Raw genomic sequence first — 21,003 nt, 5'->3', positions numbered from 1 at the left:
CATAATGTGCAAGTTGCCAAATGAAATTTGTGATCTTTTAACTTTAAGCTATTTCAGATATTTTGGACTTCATTCTGTATTTCAGAAAATATATTCATTTCCTGACATACTAAAGCTTGCAAGTCAAAAGAAGTGTAAGTCTGAGAGAACTGGCAACTTTATGATGGTCTTGCTCATATTCTGAAAAGTATGCATCAGGATAATTCCATTTATGTTTCAGATGTTTTTAATACATTTTCTTGTTCTAAGACGAACATGCTTATGAGCCTGTTCCCACAGCTTGCATACTTGCATAGTTCTCTAACTTCTCCACCATCTTAATGTAGACGTATTGCTATCCTTCCTTGGAATAATTGGTAAGCACAAACATTTTAAGTGTATTGTGGACACAGCTCAGAAGGGAGTTCTGAGTCTAAAGGGCTTTCTCCTTTGCTTCCTAACAAAGGTCACTGTGGCCCTTACTGCACCATCAGGTTGCTTGCACTGAGCACACGGGGTCCAGAAGAGCCTGGCCCAAGGGGAGGAAGCCAGCAGGGAGAATTTCTCTTGTTACAGGGTTCATATCTGATATAAGATGTGAGGGTTGCTAGAGTATTGGATTAAGAGTACTCTCTACCTTTGCAATGTGTCTATGGCCAAGGTAAATAGTTGTGCAGTGACTGTTAACAAATACGTCTTTAAATTCCATGTACTGAATATCACTCTGCCTCAATTTTTTTTAGTATATGGTTATCCAGTACCTCACTCTGCCTTATGGAATTAAATCATAGTAGTGTAACTTCTGTATAGGTGGTGTTGTCTGGTGTGGACTGTGAATTTCTTTTTTTTTTATCTGCTGTATCTGAATTTCCACAGGTAGCTAGGGTATAAAACCCCTACACCCTGCCATAGGAGATCTTAGGAAGATCTGCATTAGCCCTGTATAAAAGACAGTCTCTCCTCAATTTGTTCAGCTTCACAACTAAAGATGTGGCTGTAAATGGCACTATAGAGTTGAAGCAGTTTTTCAAATGGAAAACAGCTACCCGTGCCAGGGGTTCACAACAGAAATAAGCAACATTTCAGTACCAGCTAAAACTAGTAACATTAAGCTTTCTGTTACTCTATTATATCCAGGGAACTTTTGTGAAGTATTTGAACCCCACTTTCTTTTTTCATCACAAAAGGAGATGGATCTCTAAATTTCTTATGGTTTTTGAAATTAGTATTTGTTCTGCTTGCATCAGTTGTACACATAATAAGGAAATCTACATGTATAATTATTTGTTTCAAGAAAGTAATTTTGTGATAGCAGAATGAATTTACACAGTTTGTTTAAAACTAGTATACATATTTTTTTCAAATTTGCAGTTGTCTCGGCAATATAAAACAGTCCCCAAATACAGTTTTCCTATTAGATTGTAATATGTCTGCTTGGTTTTTAAAATAATGTAAAAAAATCTATCAGAAGTTTGCTGAAAATGCAGCAACAACAAAATTGGTAAAAAATCCATAGTTTTCTGCAGAGTATCATTTTCCCTGAGCTGAAATATAAGCAGAGTGTTCATTCTGCAAAAAGGAGGAAAAGTAAAAATGGTTAAGAAGCTTTAGTAGCTAAGGTGATAAATACTTTATATATGTAGGTGTGAGCAAACTATGATTTTTCTACTGGAACCTCAGCTTTTGTAAGCTGGTCTTGTTTCTGGATTTCTGGATCTCTTCCATGTTTGAAATACTTAATTCGGCGTAAGTACTCTCTGAAATGGTACTTCACACAGCATTACCCAATTCAGTCTTTTGAGTTCATACTATAGCAAAGAGTAAAAGGTGCAATATGTGGTGATAGTTCAAAGTGACAGTGCTGTTTTGGAGAACAGTCAAACAACTTTTCTTTCTGTCAAGAAGTTAAATGTCTGTTTCTTCCTGTTCCCATTCTGTTTCTTCTTCTGCTGACCCTATCCAGACACAAAAATGTTCAAATATAAACAAAAAGAGAGACCTTTTTTCTTTTTTCTTTTATTTTTTTCTGTCTCTTTCTTTCATTTGAAATGCTTACAAATTAAGAGTTTTTTAGGACACCATGTAGATCTTCACAATTTTAAAGTTAAGGAGAATCTTTAGTGAAATGACAAACACTTGTTTCTGCTATTTGTTTTGTTTATAAGTATTTTAGTCTATTTTTTTCTTTTGTCAGTTCATAGAGTCTATATTAGAATTTAAGTATTGTCATAACAGTTTATTATAAAAAAACAGATGTTTAAGAAATAGAGAGATCCTGTGAGTTTTGGGAAAAATAGAGAAAACACTAGGCTTCTCATGAGCTCAGTTCAATTCCCTACTCTCTTTTAAAGAAGTAACACTCTTGGCTCCATTCCCAGCATGATCTGATCAAGGAATGAACATAGTTTTTGCCTAATGATCAGTTTCTGGACAGATGAACACATACTGTGCAAAAAGCAGAGAATAGGAAAGTATATTAATCTGCCTAGTCATGTAGAGAAAGTCTTGTTTTCTAGGAGCATGCTTGTCAGTAACAGTACAGTTTCTTCTACCCTCACTCAGACTTACAAAAATTTCCATCAATTTAACTAGAGCCAAGTGTCCTGTAGTGTTGGTGGCGTAGGAGAAATGAGTGGGTTTCTCCCAAGGGAGCAACTTCTGAGCTACTCCTTTGGTTGGGGGATGTAGCAAGTGGGTGCTTGGTATTCTCCACAAGCAGTAAACTTGTGGTAGAGATTGACTGCATTTCATTAACACATTCTCCAGCAACACTGAAATGAGTGACTTTGTACCATAAAGATGTAGCAGTTCTATAACCCATCCATAGGGTAAATAAAGAAAATAAAAGTCATCTTCCTTTGAATTTCCCCAACATTGCTCATAACTTTTATTTGAGATATCTCCCACTTGATATTGTGAGCAAATCTGCAGAATTAACAAGCCATACTGTGTGATTATTAATTGTCCCTACCCTTATATTTCATATATGTAAAGGTAAATATGATAAAAGACACAAAAATATTTTTTAATGAACAGGAAGAAATAGTACAGTTTTATAGTAGTAGCTATTGTCTAATATCTGGTCAGGTATTAGATATGCTACATCTTAAAAAAACTACACTAACAGTGCTAAGTTATACTGTGTGTTGAATTTTACTAATTCATCTGTATTTCAGAAGTTTGGTCTTGTAATAATTTAGTGAGTTTTTAATTAAAAATTACTATCCTTAAAGTACAAAAATACTATAGCATGTTTTTAGGCTGGTATTTTTTCTGACGGATCACAAATCTTTATTATTATGGGTTGTGTTAATGTGTATTTATTTTCTTAATCTGGTACAGGTATCAAAACTGATGAGTTTATGAATAATAAGAAATCACATGAAGTGCAGGTGATGTCAGAGCTGGTAGACAACATAGCGAATTATTGTGGTATAAAGCAGGTAAGAAAGCATTTCTTACTGTATGTTACCATGTACCTTCCAAATTATTCTACTTATTGTGTTCAAATACGTAATTTTGATATTCTGTCACTGCTGTTCTTATTTTTCCTGTAAATAATTGTAGCTAAAGAAGAGCCTTTAGGGCCAAGATGAAGGACAATTTTGTTTACAAATGTATTGTTCCAAAGGAGCTGCCTTTCTGTGAGTCATAATCATTTTATGACTCATGAAAAATTTTAAGAAATTATATTCAACCTCTATATGTTGAGCAGCTAAAAATTGTACTGCTTTTGGCTGTGCAAGGGTACTGCCTTGTTTATCAGTATTATATTGCTGGCAATTCACCATAAGCATCAGTAGGAGAGCAAAAATTCGTTCTTCTGTCAGGCACACAAGAGTGCCACAAAGCAGAAAATCTATGAAATTTTGAAAGCTCATCTTATTCTGGCACAAGAGATTTAAATTGTTTCCTATGTTTAATGCTGTTTACCTTTATTTAACATGAATTGAGATCTGTCAATTAGGAATTTAGGTATGACCTTTTTAGTTTAAAGAGACACCAGGTTAAGCAGAGGTTTATGTAGCAGAGTGTGCATGAAGTACATTTGCTAGGACACATATGAGATCTGGACACCCAACACTTATCACCCAGCAATTACTCTATGAATTGGCTGTTTCATACATCAGATGGCAAGTTCATCCTTGGATGGTGAAGAATTGCAGGATTCCTTTCTCAAATTTGATTGTAACTTACCCTTTTTTTTTTTACATGTAATTATGATTGCACAGTGCACTAGATCACTGTTGCATTAAAACCTTGTAGATGTTTACTTATGGATCTGTTGACAAAACACAAGCATCACAACAATACTTGACTTTTTTGAGTACCATATTTCACATTCTATTAGACAAAAGTACACCAATACCATTTCCTCAGTTTACATACATGTAATTTTTCTGTAAGCTTTTTCAATGTTAAACTTTCTGTTAGATTCCACGTCTTAGACCTTTATTGCGGTAAGACTAAATTTTTAAGTATCTGGGTGAACTGAGTTGATTTAATCATTTTAATCTCTATAATGCTAGTAACTGGCTAATGTAGCTTCATCCTCGCTTTAAACTGTAGATGACTGGTGGCTCTGGACACTGCATTTGATTCCTTTCTACATCTGAGCTGCACTTGCTTTCTGTGCAAGGGGCTGTAAGTGTAAATGGAGACTAATTTCCCCCAGCCTAATATTCATTCCCACAAAGATTTGTGGAAAACAAACTATATTTGTTTAAAACCAAAGATTAATAAGGTATCTGCCCAGATTTTATGCTGAACATATTCCCTCTGAGCCTTTTTTTTTCCTAAGTAAATATGTCTGAGTATAGTTTAAAATTAATGTATCGGACGTCGGCAAGGAGGAAGAGACAGCTACAGTTGGGCAGGCCAAGTCTATATTACTGTGGTCTCTGGTATATCTTGTCCCCCATGTTGTGCCTGGCCTTTGTAATGGCAGAGTGCTAGTTGACCTGCTTCATAACTGCACCAGGGGAGTTGCTAACAGTTAATGGTGTGGCCAGCTGTGTGCCGAGGGTAGAGTACATGGCCGTGCTCTGTTCAGTTTAGTGGTAGAGATGTAACTGCAGTGTCCCGAGTTGCTGCTGCTGCCACCATAGACTGAAGGGCAGGCCCCAAAACTTGGATTCAGCTTCGAGTTGCTGAACTTTGATTAGGAAGTTATTTGGCTCAGACTGAGCTTAATTTAGATAATGTAAATGATGCAGTACTGTCCTGGTTTCAGCTGGGACAGAGTTAACTTTAGTAGCTGGTACAGTGCTGTGTTTTGGATTTAGTGTGAGAATGATGTTGATAACACTCTGATGTTTTAGTTGTTGCTAAGTAGCGCTTGTCTTAAGCCAAGGACTTTTCAGTTTCCCATGCTCTGCCAGCAAGCAGGTGTGCAAGAAGCTGGGAGGGAGCATAGCCAGGGCAGCTGACCTGAACTAGCCAAAGGGGTATTCCATACCATGCAATGTCATGCCCAGTATATAAACAGGGGGGAGCTGGCCGGGCGGCGCGGATCGCGGTTCGGGAACTAACTGGGCATCGGTCAGCAGGTGGTGAGCAACTGCATTGTGCATCACTGGTTTTTTTTTCCTCCCCCCCCCCTTCTTTTTGTTGCATTCCTTTTCATTACTATTATTATTATATTTCATTATTACTATTGTTAGTATTATATTTTACTTTAGTTATTAAACTGTTCTTATCTCAACCCACGAGTTTTACTTTTTTTCCTTTGCTTTCCTCCTCCTCACCCCACTGGGAGGGGGAGGGGGAAGCGGCTGCGTGGTGCTGAGTTGCTGACTGGGGTTAAACCACACAAGTACTCTTGATAGGTTTGGGTCAGGCCTGTGGCATCCTTGGAAACAGAGATCAAAACTCTGAATCCTGACCATCTGTTTTGTGAGGGATGACTGATGAAGGCAAAGTTTTAGGCAGTCCTCTCCTTACGACTGGGATTACCAAGTAAACAGAGAGCTGCAATTAAGGCCAAATATTACTGGATGAGACGCAATCAATTTGTGAGCATCTGCGATTGCTTACAGCGATGGAAGGCAATCTCTCCAGCAGCTCTTTCAAGAGCCAGCTGCAGTGACAAGTGTGGGTGCCCTCAACAGCCATAAAGTGGATGCGCTCTGTAAAGAATAGAAATACAGTAGCAGCAGATTTGTGAAAGTAATTTCTTCTATCATTAGCATGTTTTTTGCCTTGCTTACCTTTTGCTTCAGGCCAGTATTAGTTGTTCAAGTGTTGAAGACTTTCACGTACTGAACAAGCTGTAGTAGAGTGTAGTTTGCTTATAATGCAATACTAAATGATCTCTGCATTTGCTGGAAGGTGGTGTTTCATATAGCATTTTCATTTAGATTTTAAATAGTTCCTGTGAGATTCAGGAATGAAAGGAAAGGAAAACCCATGTTCAGAGAGTAAAAAAGTAGAGCCACCTTAATGACCTAACTAAGTCCCAATGTAGCTGGTTACTAATAAAATCTCAAACCGATCATTATTAAGTATCTGTCAATATGCTGCAATTTCATCCAGTGATTATGCACTTTTATCAGATGGCTTGGAGTATCTTTATACAAAGGATTATTTTCTGTTTGTTTTTTGAAAAAATTGTAACATTTAATGAAAAATATTATCGCAGTATATCACTGAATATGAAATGCTGACTGCTCTATATTAACTTTTTTCCATTTTAGTCATACACTGTAACAAAATTTATTTGTGCAAAGTTACAAATCCCTAATATATGAAAAGAGCTTTCCAGTTAGATTAAAAAAAAAAAAAAAGAAAAGCCTCCTTCTCAGTTATTAAAAAGCAACTCCTTTTGTTTTGGTTACCTTTCAACTTAAAAAAATATAGGAATTGTAAAGTTTTAGGAGAGTTTTTTCCTTATTGATTTTTTTTCTATCCTTCTTGCAAAACAAAATGTATGCGGCATTTAATTAAAAAATCTAGAGCTATGAAAACACATGTTTTACAACAGCACGTGTCCTCAGGGTGTTTCTTTCAGATATTACAGATCACTGACAGCTTGAAAAATGCCCTCCATTTCACCTCCATACCCATGATGTATAATGGGTGGTAGAGGATATTGCTCTCTTGTGGTATTTTATAATGTAGTACAATAAATAGTAAAATGAGAATAAAAGCAAGAATTTTATTACTACTGTAATCAATTCTAGGTTAATGATTTGAATTAAAACATTAAAGCAAACTAACTAAAGGGTTTTTTTCAGTTGTTTACTGCCCCTTTTAAGCATTGTTCCTATCGTACAAGTGGAACTTTTATTTTATAAAGAAGTTCTTGATTGAACTCTGAAAAGAAGCCAGTGATGATTCTTCTTTGTTTAAATGCACATTTGTTTTCTTTAATGTATTTGTGAAAGTTTTCCTTGGAAATTGCAGCATATGCAGCAAGAGTTGCAATGTTTAATGTAAGTATGATATAATTCTGCATTCAGCATCCATTAAATTTGTGATTTGGTGCTGGGAAATGTTGGAACGCTTCTGGAAACGAAGTTCTTGACTGCACTGTGCCAGAAACTGTGTTTAAACGTAGTACCCAGCTCACTATGGACAAGACCTTTGGAGTTCATTATATCATGGAAATTTCATTTTAAAAGTTCATGCTTGGCAGATATGCTATGGATTGCTGATTGCCTTTCCTTATGTAATCAAGGGAAGGTAAAGGAGGGATTAATTTAATGCCGCCTATTTGTTTAGCACAAGATCATTGCCTGCTTATTTTTAGTCAAGTTTTCCTGTTGTTTTAAAACTATTCTCCCAGTGCTAATTTAACAATATATTACTGTTTTCTTTTTACTTGGAAACAACTAAAAAAACCTTACCCAAACAGCAGTTTGTCTTTACAGCCACTAGAGGCCACACATAGGAGTTACGAATAATTCACTAGCTGACTCTTGTGTCCAAATGTTGCCTTTCACAGAAATAATTAAAAACCTTGTAGAAGTGGAGGTGTGCATATTCTGCATAATAGTAATATCTGTTACATAAAATAGTGGGTAAAATTATTCCTTCAACACTTTTCTTTCCTTCACTTTTAAATAATCTAGGAGAATATTGGTGATAAATAGGACAAATAAATCACATTTTCAAAAAGTATGCTTAGATTATATCAATTCTGTTTCACTAAATCCAATCCTGTACTGATTTCATTAAGAAATTTGAGGATTGTAGCATACCTAGGTGGCAAATATGCAGCAATATCACATGACCACTGCAGATGAGAAAGCCACGTGCAGCCTGGGTAAACAATTTTTACCCAATAGTGTGTACTCTCCACTGTGTTACTTAGTCTTTAGTGACATTGGTTCAAATTTTTCTTTCTAATTCCATGGATGTACAAATCTTTAACTTTCTTAGAATTAGGAATAAATCTTTCTTTTTCATTTCAGTAAGAGTATTGCTGTACTGAGTATTCTTACCTGGTAATAAACTATGCAGTTGAGTTTAAGATGGATCCATGTAGTGTGTACTGCTATGTGGACTTACAAATATCAGTGTAAGCTTTCTTACAAATGTGTGACAGACCAAGAACAAGACATAGATGTTCTTGTATCAAACACTTTCAGGAACATCTACAAAGAAGTCATTATATCTAGTCAATGTAATTTTTGGTAGATACCTGAACAGAAGCGAACATTATCATTTTCTTTCCTTAGAGAAATGTCACTCTGTCTATTCTTGTAAAATATTTTGTTGTATATTTATTACAAATTAAAACACACCTGATATAAAAATGTGATTATGTACTTAAAGGTCTCAGGTGACCCTTGTTTCTGCTACTACTCTGTATAGTGTTTTCCTTCCTGTGTTATATCAGTCACTAAACTAGCCAATGCTATCAACTATGAGACAAACTAAACTGTCAGCTAGTTATCCCTTCTATTCACTCCTTCCTCCAGAACAGGCAGTGGAAAGCACATGACATACGAGCCCCGTTATTACAAAAGCATCCTCATGTTAATCAAACTGTATGGATCATTTTCACAGAATGGGAAAGCGGTATAAATAAGCATTCTGACGTAAAAGGGGGTATCAATATCACCTGTGTTTAGGTCACATCTGAAGTGATTAAGTTAGGCACCAAATCTGAAGATGCTTATTTCTGTACACCTAGTGGTAGTAGACTCCTTAGTATAGGAGTTAGGTGCCTAAAGCTAAATACTGTGAACTCTTTCTTTGCTAACTTTATATTCTGACCCAGTTTCAGCAAGGGCAGGTGGTGTTGGTGGTGGTTAATGGTTATTTTCTTTAGCAGAAGGAAGTTCTGTGTCAAAAAATATACTGAAAGTCTTTCCCAGAAGAGTCAGGACATGTGCATTACATAAGCATTGCAGTGTCTGTTTTCTGAAGCAAATCAGTTAAGACTTAATTCCGTGTTTTAAAGTCAGAAGGTGGACCAACAAAGCAAAAGAACTAAGTGTATTAGGAGGGATGATACTGACAAGGTAGCTATTAAGTCCATGCTTAAATTTTTAGGGAATTATTTTGCATTTGATTGAAGTGCGTCTTGTTGCTCATTAATATAGCAAATTTTATTTTCTTTTTTCCCCATTATCTAGGTGATTGATATAGGTTCTGGAAAAGGCTACCTGAGTTCATTTTTGTCCATGCAATATAACTTAAAAGTTTATGGAATTGACTCCTCAAACACCAACACTAATGGTGCTCATGAAAGGAACAGAAAATTGAAGAAACACTGGAGAGCATATCAGAGTCGAGGAAGAGCAAACCTCAAAAGCCAGAGGTTGGAAAAGGCAAATGACAGGCCAGTGGAAAGTGAAATTAAATGTAAAGCAATCAATGAAAAGCCCTTAAATAATGACAGCAGTCTTCAAAGTCAGGACCAAGTGACTATCCAAGATTTAGTTCCCTCTTGTGGTTTCACAGAAATAGCTACACCTGAAACCAGCAAACAAACTGAAGTTGATTTGGTGGCTCGGACACAATCTGATGAGAGCAGACTTTCTGAAGAGGTTCTTGCTATTCTAAATGTTCTGCCTGCTGATGCTGTAGAAGTTTTTTCTTCATCTCAGTGTAATTGTGGGGAACTCTGTGAAGAGGAAAAGGCGCAAAGAAAAATGGCATCTCTCAAGGCTAAAGCGAGCAAGTCAAGTGAATCAAACTTGTATTTTCCATTGACCTCTTGCATCACTGCAGAAACAGAACTCGGTGACATCATAACAGATCTGGAGGTTATTTTACTAATATTTGAAGTAGATTGTCCATTGTCTTTATATTGCCATTTTCATATGTACATAATGTTTGCTCAGTGTACATAGAGTGCTCTTACTGGTATAAATTAGTATTCTGGCCCAATAATGTTTTTCAGCCAGTTAGCAGAAGTATGCCTAGCAGATACAGATTGTTTTTCTATTTTAATATATGTGTTGGGATTATTTTGAATATGTAAAGCAGCCTTTAGAATTTATGGGGTAGATAATAGTCAGCTGTAAAAGTTAACAGCATACATATTAGCACATTCAGGTATTTTACAATTGTGGTTATAGATAACATCTAATTATTATGAAAAGAGTTATATTTACCAGATAGATGGATATATTAAGCACTGGAATTTCAATTTTTCTGAAATTTCTTATTTTTTAAGTTTTATATTTTTGTAATTTTTATTAAACTTTGAACGCATAGGAGAATTTATTGTGTATAGTACTCAACATAAAGAGTTTGTAGAGAGCCCTATTTGCAAATAATGTTTTTATATTTTGACTTCTCAGAGTTACTTTAAGTTCATTTAGTAATTTACTAGCTGGCGGGGATTGTGTCTACACAAACAAGCCCAAGCTCAGCTGCCCGAAGACAGTGACACAAGTCTGGAAGCTGTATGGCTGTTTAGTTCCTGTGCCTGAGCTGATGTACATTGATTGGGTAGATATATTCACTCTTTTATAGAAAGATAAAAACTTGTCTGTGTTCAGTAGTAACTGAACTGTTATATTCAGGGGTGTAAATCATCTCTGATTCAAGACCATAGGTTTGTGCTGATGACCCTATAACTTGACCTAAGAAATCCTACTGAGTATCTGAGAACATGTGGAGCAAGCTCAAGTCTGTCCGCAAAAGACACCCTGAGCAGCAGGGTTTGTTGATGAAGCGTGTGTCTTTACATTTGCACAGTTGGATTTTGTATCCTCTTAGCATGTAATTTGTATGAAGTAAAAGGTAGAAGAAATCCTATATCACTGCCTTTCTTTATTAAAAAAAAAAAAATTACTGTCAGAAAGGGTAAAAGCTTCATTGTGTTAAAAAATAGTAATAACCGAACTGCACATTATGTGTGACGAATGTGTGTAATTAAAAAACTTCAAAATGTGCAATCATTTATATGTTTTAAAAGTATTTTGAGAATTTTTAGAAATAAAATATTTTTTAGAAATAGTTTTACAAATATTTACAATTTTTTATTGTAACCATAAATTGATTTTTTTTCTTCAAATTTTCCTAAGCTGGGAACAAATGGGGAATGGGTAAAATTAGTATTTACTGATTTATACCATAAGTTCTGAAATTAATCTGCTGATGAAACATGAGTATAGGAATGCATGTTTGTATATAGCCCAGGACTAATATTGAGATACCAAATTTTGCTACGCTCAAGCCAATGATCCAGAAAGTACTTTCAGTTATACCCAGGCAACCTCACTGAAGTCAAGGTACCAAGAGTGTACCTGACACAGGCAGATGGCCCTCGTATTGTTCAGAAGTTTTGAGGGTTGTAATGTGTTTCCTCTACCTTGCATGTGGTAGCCATCTTCCACTAGCTTTCTCCTGAAAGAATCTCTCTCACTTTTTGTGTCCTGGGGTTTAAATGCTGCCCTTGCAAGCGCACATCTTTCCTTAGCTTCCAAACTTTTGTCTTGTTCCACTATTTCTGTAATTGCATGTGGAAAAAAGCTTTGTGGAATGGTGAGCTGAAGCTGACTGATAGGAAAAAGGTCTTTAAAAACTAAGCTGGACTGAAAGTGAACTTTTGCCACCTAAAAATTTTGGATCCTAAGTCAAGGAGAGGGCAAGCACAGAGAAGCAGCACAAAGTGGAAGGTGAGAAGGGGGACAGGAAGAATTAAAAAAACAGAGGAAAGAGTTTCGCATATACATGTACTATATAATACAGATGGGTGAGAAAATCAGATATAGAGCCGCAAAAATAGATGTGCATATAAAGTCAGAATGATTATAGAAAGGTATCCCAGTTGAATGTCTCTGGGCTAATTTCTTGTTGATAACCTTGTTAAATAAGGCTGAAATTCAAAGCAACACCGTGTTTACCATGTAGATTCCAACTAATAATGCTGGAAGGGAAATATTTTGTTATGAATGGTGAGAAGAGGGATAATTGGGATGGAGAAATAGAGGGAAAAGGGAAATTGAGGAAAAAGGAAAGCAGGGAATACAATGGGCAGAAGAACAGAGCATCTGAAGCTGAAGTTTTTACTTTGTGCCATGGAAGAAGATGCCCGTTTGTTGTTGAATAGTAGTAGGCACACTGCAAAACTGTGGCAGTACTACAGTTTTGGAAGTAACAAAGCCTGCTCTTCACATTATATCTATATTTAGGAAGTGGTTTTGATTTCAGCAACTTAAAGTAGCAGAAATGCCATTGATAGGTCCAGCAAGATTTACAGCAGTAAATCTGAAGTAAGAAAAGGAAGTAGCAGTGGTAGTAATAACAATAACAGGAAAGCTAGGAAAGACAAGAGAAAATGGCCCCTGTCCAGTTATCACGTAGATGTTCCCTTCCATGCAGGTAAACCAGCTGCTATTCATAGTCTTGAACTTCTGCTTCCTCATGGGTGGTAGAGTGCAGAGATGCGTAGTTCCTTACCTGAATGAAGCAATGAGCAGTCTGCCTATCCACAGAGGCAAAGCACCATGTTTTCTTAGCACCAAAGATTTTTTATTATGCATTGAAAAATTCTAGAACAGAACAGCAGGAGTCCTCATGGAGTTGTGCATTTGAACCTTACAGCTCGATAACCATTTCCAGCATGTTTGGGTTTTGGAGTTTGTTGTTGTTATTCGTGCTCTTTCAGTTGAAGAGGGAGATGCTTTATTGTTGCTTTTTTTTCTTTTTCTTCTTAGGACTGTATGATGGTAGGTCTACATACATGTGGGGATCTTGCTGCAAATACGCTACGAATTTTTACTGCCAAGCCTGAAATCAAAGCAGTTTGCAGTGTAGGCTGCTGCTACCATCTGTTGTCAGAACAGTTTGAAAACCAACAAGGTAATTCTTCTGAGCTTGACTTGTGGCTGCCAGTTTGCGTGTTGAGAGTATTACACCTTCTAATTAATAACCTCCCTGTGTTTGTTCCTTTCCAGTGGCTTATTTAGTACTGGTTTTAATTACATTATGTGGGTCATTCACTCCCAGATGCCCTGTAGCTTTTCTGTTATGCCAATATTCCTAATATTCTTACTGAAATTAGGGACATTAATGCAGAATGTTTTTATGTGGTTATGAATACAGCTGGTTTTATTCCATTACTTCACTTGTAAAATGTGGAGGCTTTTTTAGTCCAATATGTTTTCATCCTTTTGAAATATTTTATACCAGATTTTGCCCTTGGCTGTCTGCATGCAACATCCATTTATGTTGAGTTGTACATATACAACTATGAGCAGAATTAAGTCCTTGTAAGTTATTACTCCAAAAAACACTCATCTGAGTGCTGTGCTCTGGGGCATTGCCAGTTTAGAACATTATGGAACAGTACATATATAACAGTTTTTCTCGGGGACACAACCTGAAAATTATTTGGGGATTCACACTATAGGCAAATTTTCTTTCAGATATGTTTTTTTTTTTCATTTTTGATAGAAAATTGGTATCTTTACTTGAAAGGTAAATTCTGCATAATGAAAAACATTAAGTAGCTGGCTTTCCTGAGACGAGTGGTATGTAGCTGAGCTGTCTAAATGACCGTCTGTCGAAGTCCTAGAACCTGATCATGGCATCAACCAAATCTGAAAGCAGGGTGGATTGGCAATGTTTTTTTCAGCTCTTTCAGGGAACATCACGGGCAGAATGGCAGGTGGAACCCAGCTGCTGCTCTTTAAGAGTTGGCTGCTCAGGCAGCTAAGGCACAGCTCCAGACTGACCATGACACATGCTAGCTCTTGCTTGCTTTAATGATCTTTTCATGTTGTTTTTATCTTGCTCTGCAACAATTTTAAGAGTTTTTGCAGTGTATTAGTTTCAGTTATTTCACAATACTTCAGATCACACCAAAAACAAAGAAAAAGAAAATACAATCAAAATTTCTAGGTTACAGAAATGTGATTAGTAAAAACCATACAATTCCTTTTACATCAGAGTTTTAAAGAATGATGAACTTTTCAGGCACTTGTCCTTAAGTTTGTGTGTCTGAAACATTTGGTTGTTTCTTATTATGGAAAGAGGACATGACTTCCTGTTCTAGCTGTAGGATTACTTTTTCCAGACCAGTGCATAAGGCTTTACTAAATTATTGTTACTCAGACACCACCAAAGGATCAGGTGTGATAACCTATTCTAAGTTCAAACAAACAGATATACATGCACGGTGGTAAGAGATGCTGCAGTTTCATAGCAGTATGGAAATGAAGCCAAATTGCATGTTGGAATTTCTAGCTGTTTGATTTTTCTCAGCTTGAAGGATAAAAATTATTCTTAAATAAGAACCTTTAGGCAGAATAAAAGGAAATTACAGTATTCTTTTTTTGGGAAAGAATGCATAGGTAGTTCCAATGATGCTCAAAAAAATTTATTTTGTTTTTACTATTACTGTGAGGGTACATATTCTAAAATCTATAATGCTGTTGTATTTCCCTGGAAAAGTCATCTACTATATGGCTTGTTCGTAAATGCACAGTGGAGGGGTAAGAGCACAAGGACTGACAATATCTAAGAGCTAAAATTTCTTCATAGGGAAAATGGGAAAGAATTAGGACTATAGCTTGTGTCTACACTTCCTGTGCATGGATTTCAAACTGACAAAGCATTCTAGAGGATGCTAGAGGACTCTAACTAATCAGATGGTACGGATCCAACAATTCACTTGTACAAGAAGTAAACTAATTCCTCTTGCAGCTGTCTGAGGCAAGTGAATTTTGGTACTGCTTCCAAAATAGTCCAAATTATACAATCGTGATGAAATAATTTCACTTGGAAGTGGCTTCTGGAGGTCGTCTGGTCCTGCACAAGGCAGGGCCAGCTTAGATCAGGTTGTTCAGGGCCTTGTCCAGTCATGTTTTGAATATCTCGAGGGCCAGTGATTCAGCAGCCCATTCCAATGTTTGCCCTCATAAGTTTTTTCCTCGTATCTGTTCAGAATTTGCAGCTCTCGTGCATTATCTATTGTCTTGTCATTGTGCACCTCCAAGAAGAGTCTGGCTTAATCTTTTCTGTTCCCTTTCCTTCAGGTAGTCGAAGACAGCAGTTAGATCCCTCCCTGACCTTCTCTGCAACCCTGTAGTCCTTTTGCCACCACTGAACTCATTCCAGTAAGTCAGTGTGGTGGGCTGGAGAGCCCAAAGAAGCACTCTAGATACTCTCACTCTCACAAGTGCTAAAAAGGGGGAATAATCACATCCCTTAACCTGCAGGCTTCACTGTTAGGCTTCAGAGTCCTGTCAGTTTTCTACCCACCATAGAGTCCACCTGTCTGAGTCATATCTTTCCAATTTGTCTATAAAGATACTAAGGAAACCTTGCTGAAAGCCTCCCTAAACTCAAGGTAAACTATGACTATGCTCTCCCCTAGTTCATGGAGCCAGGCACTGCATCACGGAAGGCAATAAAGTTTGTCAGTCCCTGGTAAATTCCTGCCAGCTATTCTCAATCTCCTTCTTGTTCCTCATGGGCCTGGGCATGGTTTCCAGGAAAATTTGCTCCATAAACTTATTGAGAGCTGAGGTTAGACTGAAGATGGGTGTGATGTTTGCCTTTTTCCTGTCATCAGGAACTTCCCTTGATGGACGTGACCTTTCAAAGATGATAGAGTGTGGCCACCTTGTGACACCAGCCAGTTGCCTCAGGTTCCTGGAATGCATCCCATCTGGTCACATGCACTTGTGTATTTCCAGTTTGCTTGTGTGGTCCCTGAGCCAATATAATCTCTACTGGATTAGGTAGTCCTTCACTTGCCCAGGCTCTGACACTAAGCTCAGGGAAGCTACTGGCTAATTTAGGCATCAACCAGAGATTGCAGAGACCTGTAGAAGCCTTACATGGAGAGACTAGTTTGAGTATTAGGATACAGACTTAGAGCTAGATCTCTGCGGTGATGGATAGATCTTCCTAAGAAGCAGCGAGAATTGGGCAGAATTTGCTGCAACACAGGAAATCACTCGTTTGTTTGAAATCAGTCCAGTAAGGAAGGGCTTGCCTGCGAGGACACAGTGGGAAGTTCTGTTAAAAAGAATTTTGTATTTATTTTATCTTGACTTAGTACCTCCAAGCTTTGAAGTTTTTAAAAATGTGTTTTAAAGATGTCATTGCTCTATTTTATATTTATATTATCTTTTTGCCCAGTTTAAAAGCTTTTTTATTTTCTTGAGGTGCGCACCCGGAAGGACAAGGTTGAAGCAAGTCCACCTCAAAGCTCTTTCCCCCAAAGTAGCATGTTTTCCATCTTTGCTGCTTCTTTAATGTAAATGCAGATGGTTGTTCTCATAAGCCTAGTTGAAGCAGATGTGCCAGCTCACAAAAAAGCTGCTGTGGACTGATGGTTGCCATAACTTGAGACGGCTGGGCTGTATGTTGTTTGGCAGTGAAGTTTTATTTAATACCAAGATCAGTCTTGTTTGAGGCTGGTGAAAAATTGCTTTTTCACTTCATATTAACTGGAATTAACTGATATTCATGGGAAGAAATTTTACCTGTTTTGATGCCTAACATAGTGTTTCTAAGTCTGAGGTGGTGAGTTAACAAAATATCAACAAAATGTTACTATGCTATTTTTGGCGGGCTATTGAATCACCTTGGTTATCACAAGTTTGGGTTTTTTTATCTCTGAGGAGCTGACTACAGGGAATAATGCCTTACATTTCTCGTATATTCTAAAAATAGTAAAGATATTGCAAGATTGCCTGATTCAGTTTGCCGTTGGACCTGCTGTGTATACTTTGGGAGCATTTCTGGTGAAAGTAGGTGCCAGTAGTCACAGTCTTGAATAATGCAATCAGTATACAGTGTCCTTCTATGTGTCTATAAATAAGCTAAATTAATCTGGAAATTTTTGTAATGGGACCACATTTCCAATTATGCTGGGACTAATTTTGAACTCTTAAGATCATGAAAGCCTTTGTTTTGATTTATTAGTAACTACAACAACCAAGAGGTGCTGTGTAATGTCAAATTTCAATTCAATTAAAAAAAGTTGAAGCCAATGACTTTTAACACCTGTCTTTAAATTTCACTGCTGTTATAAGCAGTCCCAAATACTAAATTTCAGTTAATAAGGAATATTCTGACAGCTCTTGGAAAAGTCTAAGTAGTTTTACTTTGGCTTTCTCTAAGGAGAATTGGCTGTTTATACAGAGATTCTTCTATGGATAAAATGCACTTAGCCATTAGTGTAATTGATTCCTTTGGGGTTCTTCTTCACTGTTACTGCATCGGATAGTCAATTACATCAGAGTAGTAAGGATTTTACTATTTATTAGAGACTTTTTACATAAACCTATTTACATAGTGAGCCATTATGGCAGTTTTTCTGGAAAAAAATCGGTTTGCTGATGATTTTTAGGTTAAAACAAACTCTGTGCCTCTGTTCAGAAGCTATTCTTAGGATTTTTGGGAGCTGTTTTATCTTACATTCAGCTAATACATTTCTGGGGCAATGTACCAGCTGGACTATGATTATCCCTTAACAGACAGTAACTGCAAATTTAAGATATTTTCAAAAAGACTTGACTTTCCTTAAAAAGGAGTTGATGTGTTTCTGTATTCTAATTCTCTTCTCTGTATTCTAATTCTCTTCTTTCCATCCTCCGTACCACCAAACACATCAGTATCAGTCTAGAAACCAGTGAAATTCTTCAATGTGATATCATCCGTTTTGAGGAAAAAAATCCATGAACTTTACTATTGCTAAGGAGCTACTTATTTATAAGTATTTTGTAATTTGAAATAAGGCATAGGTGTAGTTGTATAGGTAATTTCAATGATAGCTGTCTGATGGAAACCCTTTTTGAGGTCAGCTTGAGTACTGCAAATTGTGAACTCCAGCTTTTGTAAGGATTTCCAATGTCAGGTCACTGCTCTAGGAAGAAGAAGATACATGCTGGGCAGAGGAGTTCTAGAGCTGTCCTGGAAGCTGTGGAGAGTAGCTTCTTGATAAGGCACTCGGGAAGAAGTCAGCAAACCTTTTGCAGAAGAGTAAGAGCCTTGGACTTTCAAGTTACATAAATATAAACTTTGACTACATTTGTTAAGCTCTAACTTTTACAAGTGAGTGAACATAATTAAGGGAACTGAAAGGGATGCAAAGGGTGGTCAAAATTCACATACAGAATTTTATGAGATTAGTGAAAACTGAAAAGGCCTTGAATAAGGTGGATTCAGTGGACAAAAACTTCACAACTGAATTTTCTAAAGGATTCCTTACACAAACATAATGGCTTCATATCACTCTATTCCACTGAAATACGGAAAGATTAGTGACTGTTTTAGAAGTATTAGAGTACAGATGATTTATGTGTTGCCTAGGTATATTTTCAAAGATATTCCATAGCCAATGTCTTAAAATAGCTATCACTGGTACCATGGCAACACAGGAAAACACTTCCAAGCAAAAGATCAAAAAGCTTGATTTCCTTTCCAAGGCATCTTTAGACATTGCTGCACAGGGCACATTGCCATGAATTTGTGACAGAGTTAACTAGTCACTAAAACCCAGATGTTTTCTATCAAAACTGATCCTGAAAAAAATACGAAACTCGAAAAAATATTAACTAGGTAAGTTTTACAGATGTTAAATGACAGCATTACCTATTTCAGTTATTAAAGTATTTTTCATTAGTAAATGTAGCAAAAATATATTAAAACCTGAAACTATCTTACGTTTATAATTTTGAGTGTGTGTACACAGTAAGAGATTATAATTGAGAACGCCAAGGTTTCTATAATGCGCAGTAACTAAAGCATACCCTAGGTTTGGCATTTGAAAATTATTTCAATGACAACTAATTCTCTTTCCTGAAATGGAAGAACATTTTTCTTCCCCCCTGCCCCCCGCTACCCCTGGCAAAATCCCAGTTAGTGGTGGGATTTTTAGGAAAAATACAAACTCAAGGAACTGTGAAGTCTTTGGCCAACGAAGATTTAGTCTTTCCTTTAAAGGAAAAAGGCAGTTTAAGTAGTTCCTCTCCTTTGTTTGGAGTCCTAGAAGTAGACTGAGATACTACGATGTCATGGAAGATAGATGCTATGGAAGACCTGAAACAGGTTGGGTTATTTGTGTTTCATTACTGCCTTGACTGAGTTTGGCAGGGTATACAAAGAGACAAAGTAGGCTGTGCATGAAGGATTTTGATGAGGGTAATAAAGATTACTTTCCACTGAAAAATCTCAGGGGAAGGAAAAATGACATTTAATTCCATTTAATTACAATCTCAGAAGATGCTATCAAGAATTTTGTATCATTAGTTGGAATTACTTATTCATCTTAAATAATCTTTACTCAATAATTATTCTGTCTTTATCCTAGTAGTGGAAAGTGCATGCAAGATTCTGGTATCACTTGGTAATATGACTCCTCTAGGATTTCAGAATTGCTAAAGATAAATAATTGTCCCTTGGTTATGACCAAAGCTTAACACTTTTGAATACAGATTTGTTGTAATTTCATTAATATTAATGGAGGAATGAAAAAGTTGAGTGACAATTTCCATGTTATTTTTATGATTGAAGCACACAATGAAACGGATCATCGATTAGTTTAAGTTGGCGTAAATCCACTGAGATAGTCCCAACTTTAAAATAAGCACCAAACTTTCATTGTATTTGTGATGTTATATTAGAAACATCTTTAGTTGAGTTTTTCAAGGTACTTAAATACTTGAAATAGCTGAGAATTTTGCAAACTTCTTTCTGTCTCCACTACTACAGGTAATGAATATCTGTAATTCTTTGCTTTGCTATCAAAGTACAATTTCATATGTTAATGAATTAACTTGCTTTCACACTGTCTGCTACATCGGTAAACCTGAGAATATAGTTTTAATGTCTATATTACTTATATCACATTCTCAGGCCTTTTTTTTTTGACAGATGTGGCATCAGTATATGAGAGAAGACTAATTCATTTTTATGTAAAATAATATTTTGATAACAAAGTAGAATGAAGATATGAAATAAATATTCAGCCTGGCTTCAGTATCCATAACAGAGACATGGAAATCATGCAATCTGTTAACATCAAAGGTTCCTCTGTTTCCGTATCTTGTCTTCCATAGAGGCCAATAGCAGGCATATAGAGAAGAGTATAAAATCATAGGGAGTACATAGCAATACTTCCCCCAAATACTCTCTTTGCTTCCAGCATGTTTTGGCTCACGAACTTCTTGGAACAAAGTGGTATATTTGCATTAAATAACCCTTCATGGATTTTTATTCCTTGAATCCTTGTCATGGTTTAACCCCAGCTGGCAACTAAGCACCACACAGCCGCTCGCTCACTCCCCCACTTCTTCTTTCACTATGAAGAAAATTAACTCTATCCCAGCCAAATCCAGCACAATCCTTCAGGTTACTTTTGAACGTATGTAAACTTTTAGCATCTAGGGCATGCTACAGTAAGAAATCAACTGCATGTTGTATGAAGAAGCATTTCCTTTTAATTGTTTTAGGGCTGCTAACTGCGTGGAGTTTTTTAATACCCCTTAACTTTGGGTGTAAAAGCCAGTACGCATCTGTCCCTATTTATTTTCTCCATCCCATTAATGATTTTGCAGATTTTTCATTCTCCTTTTATCTGTTTTACAGCTTTAATTTTTCATA

The 21,003-nt window shown here is 36.6% G+C and overlaps 1 protein-coding gene across 1 annotated transcript in view; it reads left to right on the top strand.

Annotated features, from left to right (window-relative positions):
- The window catches only part of METTL25 (methyltransferase like 25), a 66,968-nt gene that overhangs the window by 9,767 nt on the left and 36,198 nt on the right, over positions 1 to 21,003 (top strand). The window contains exons 3-5 of the mRNA XM_050915113.1: positions 3,322 to 3,422; positions 9,564 to 10,196; positions 13,101 to 13,245. Of these exons, the coding sequence (XP_050771070.1) occupies positions 3,322 to 3,422; positions 9,564 to 10,196; positions 13,101 to 13,245 (879 nt within the window). The remainder of the gene's footprint in view (positions 1 to 3,321; positions 3,423 to 9,563; positions 10,197 to 13,100; positions 13,246 to 21,003) is intronic.

Source organism: Gymnogyps californianus, chromosome 1, assembly GCF_018139145.2.
Source record: "Gymnogyps californianus isolate 813 chromosome 1, ASM1813914v2, whole genome shotgun sequence".
Classification (NCBI taxonomy): Eukaryota; Metazoa; Chordata; class Aves; order Accipitriformes; family Cathartidae; genus Gymnogyps; species Gymnogyps californianus.
The sequence above is the reverse complement of the archived record's forward strand: the minus strand, read 5'-3'. Positions and strand labels throughout refer to the sequence as shown.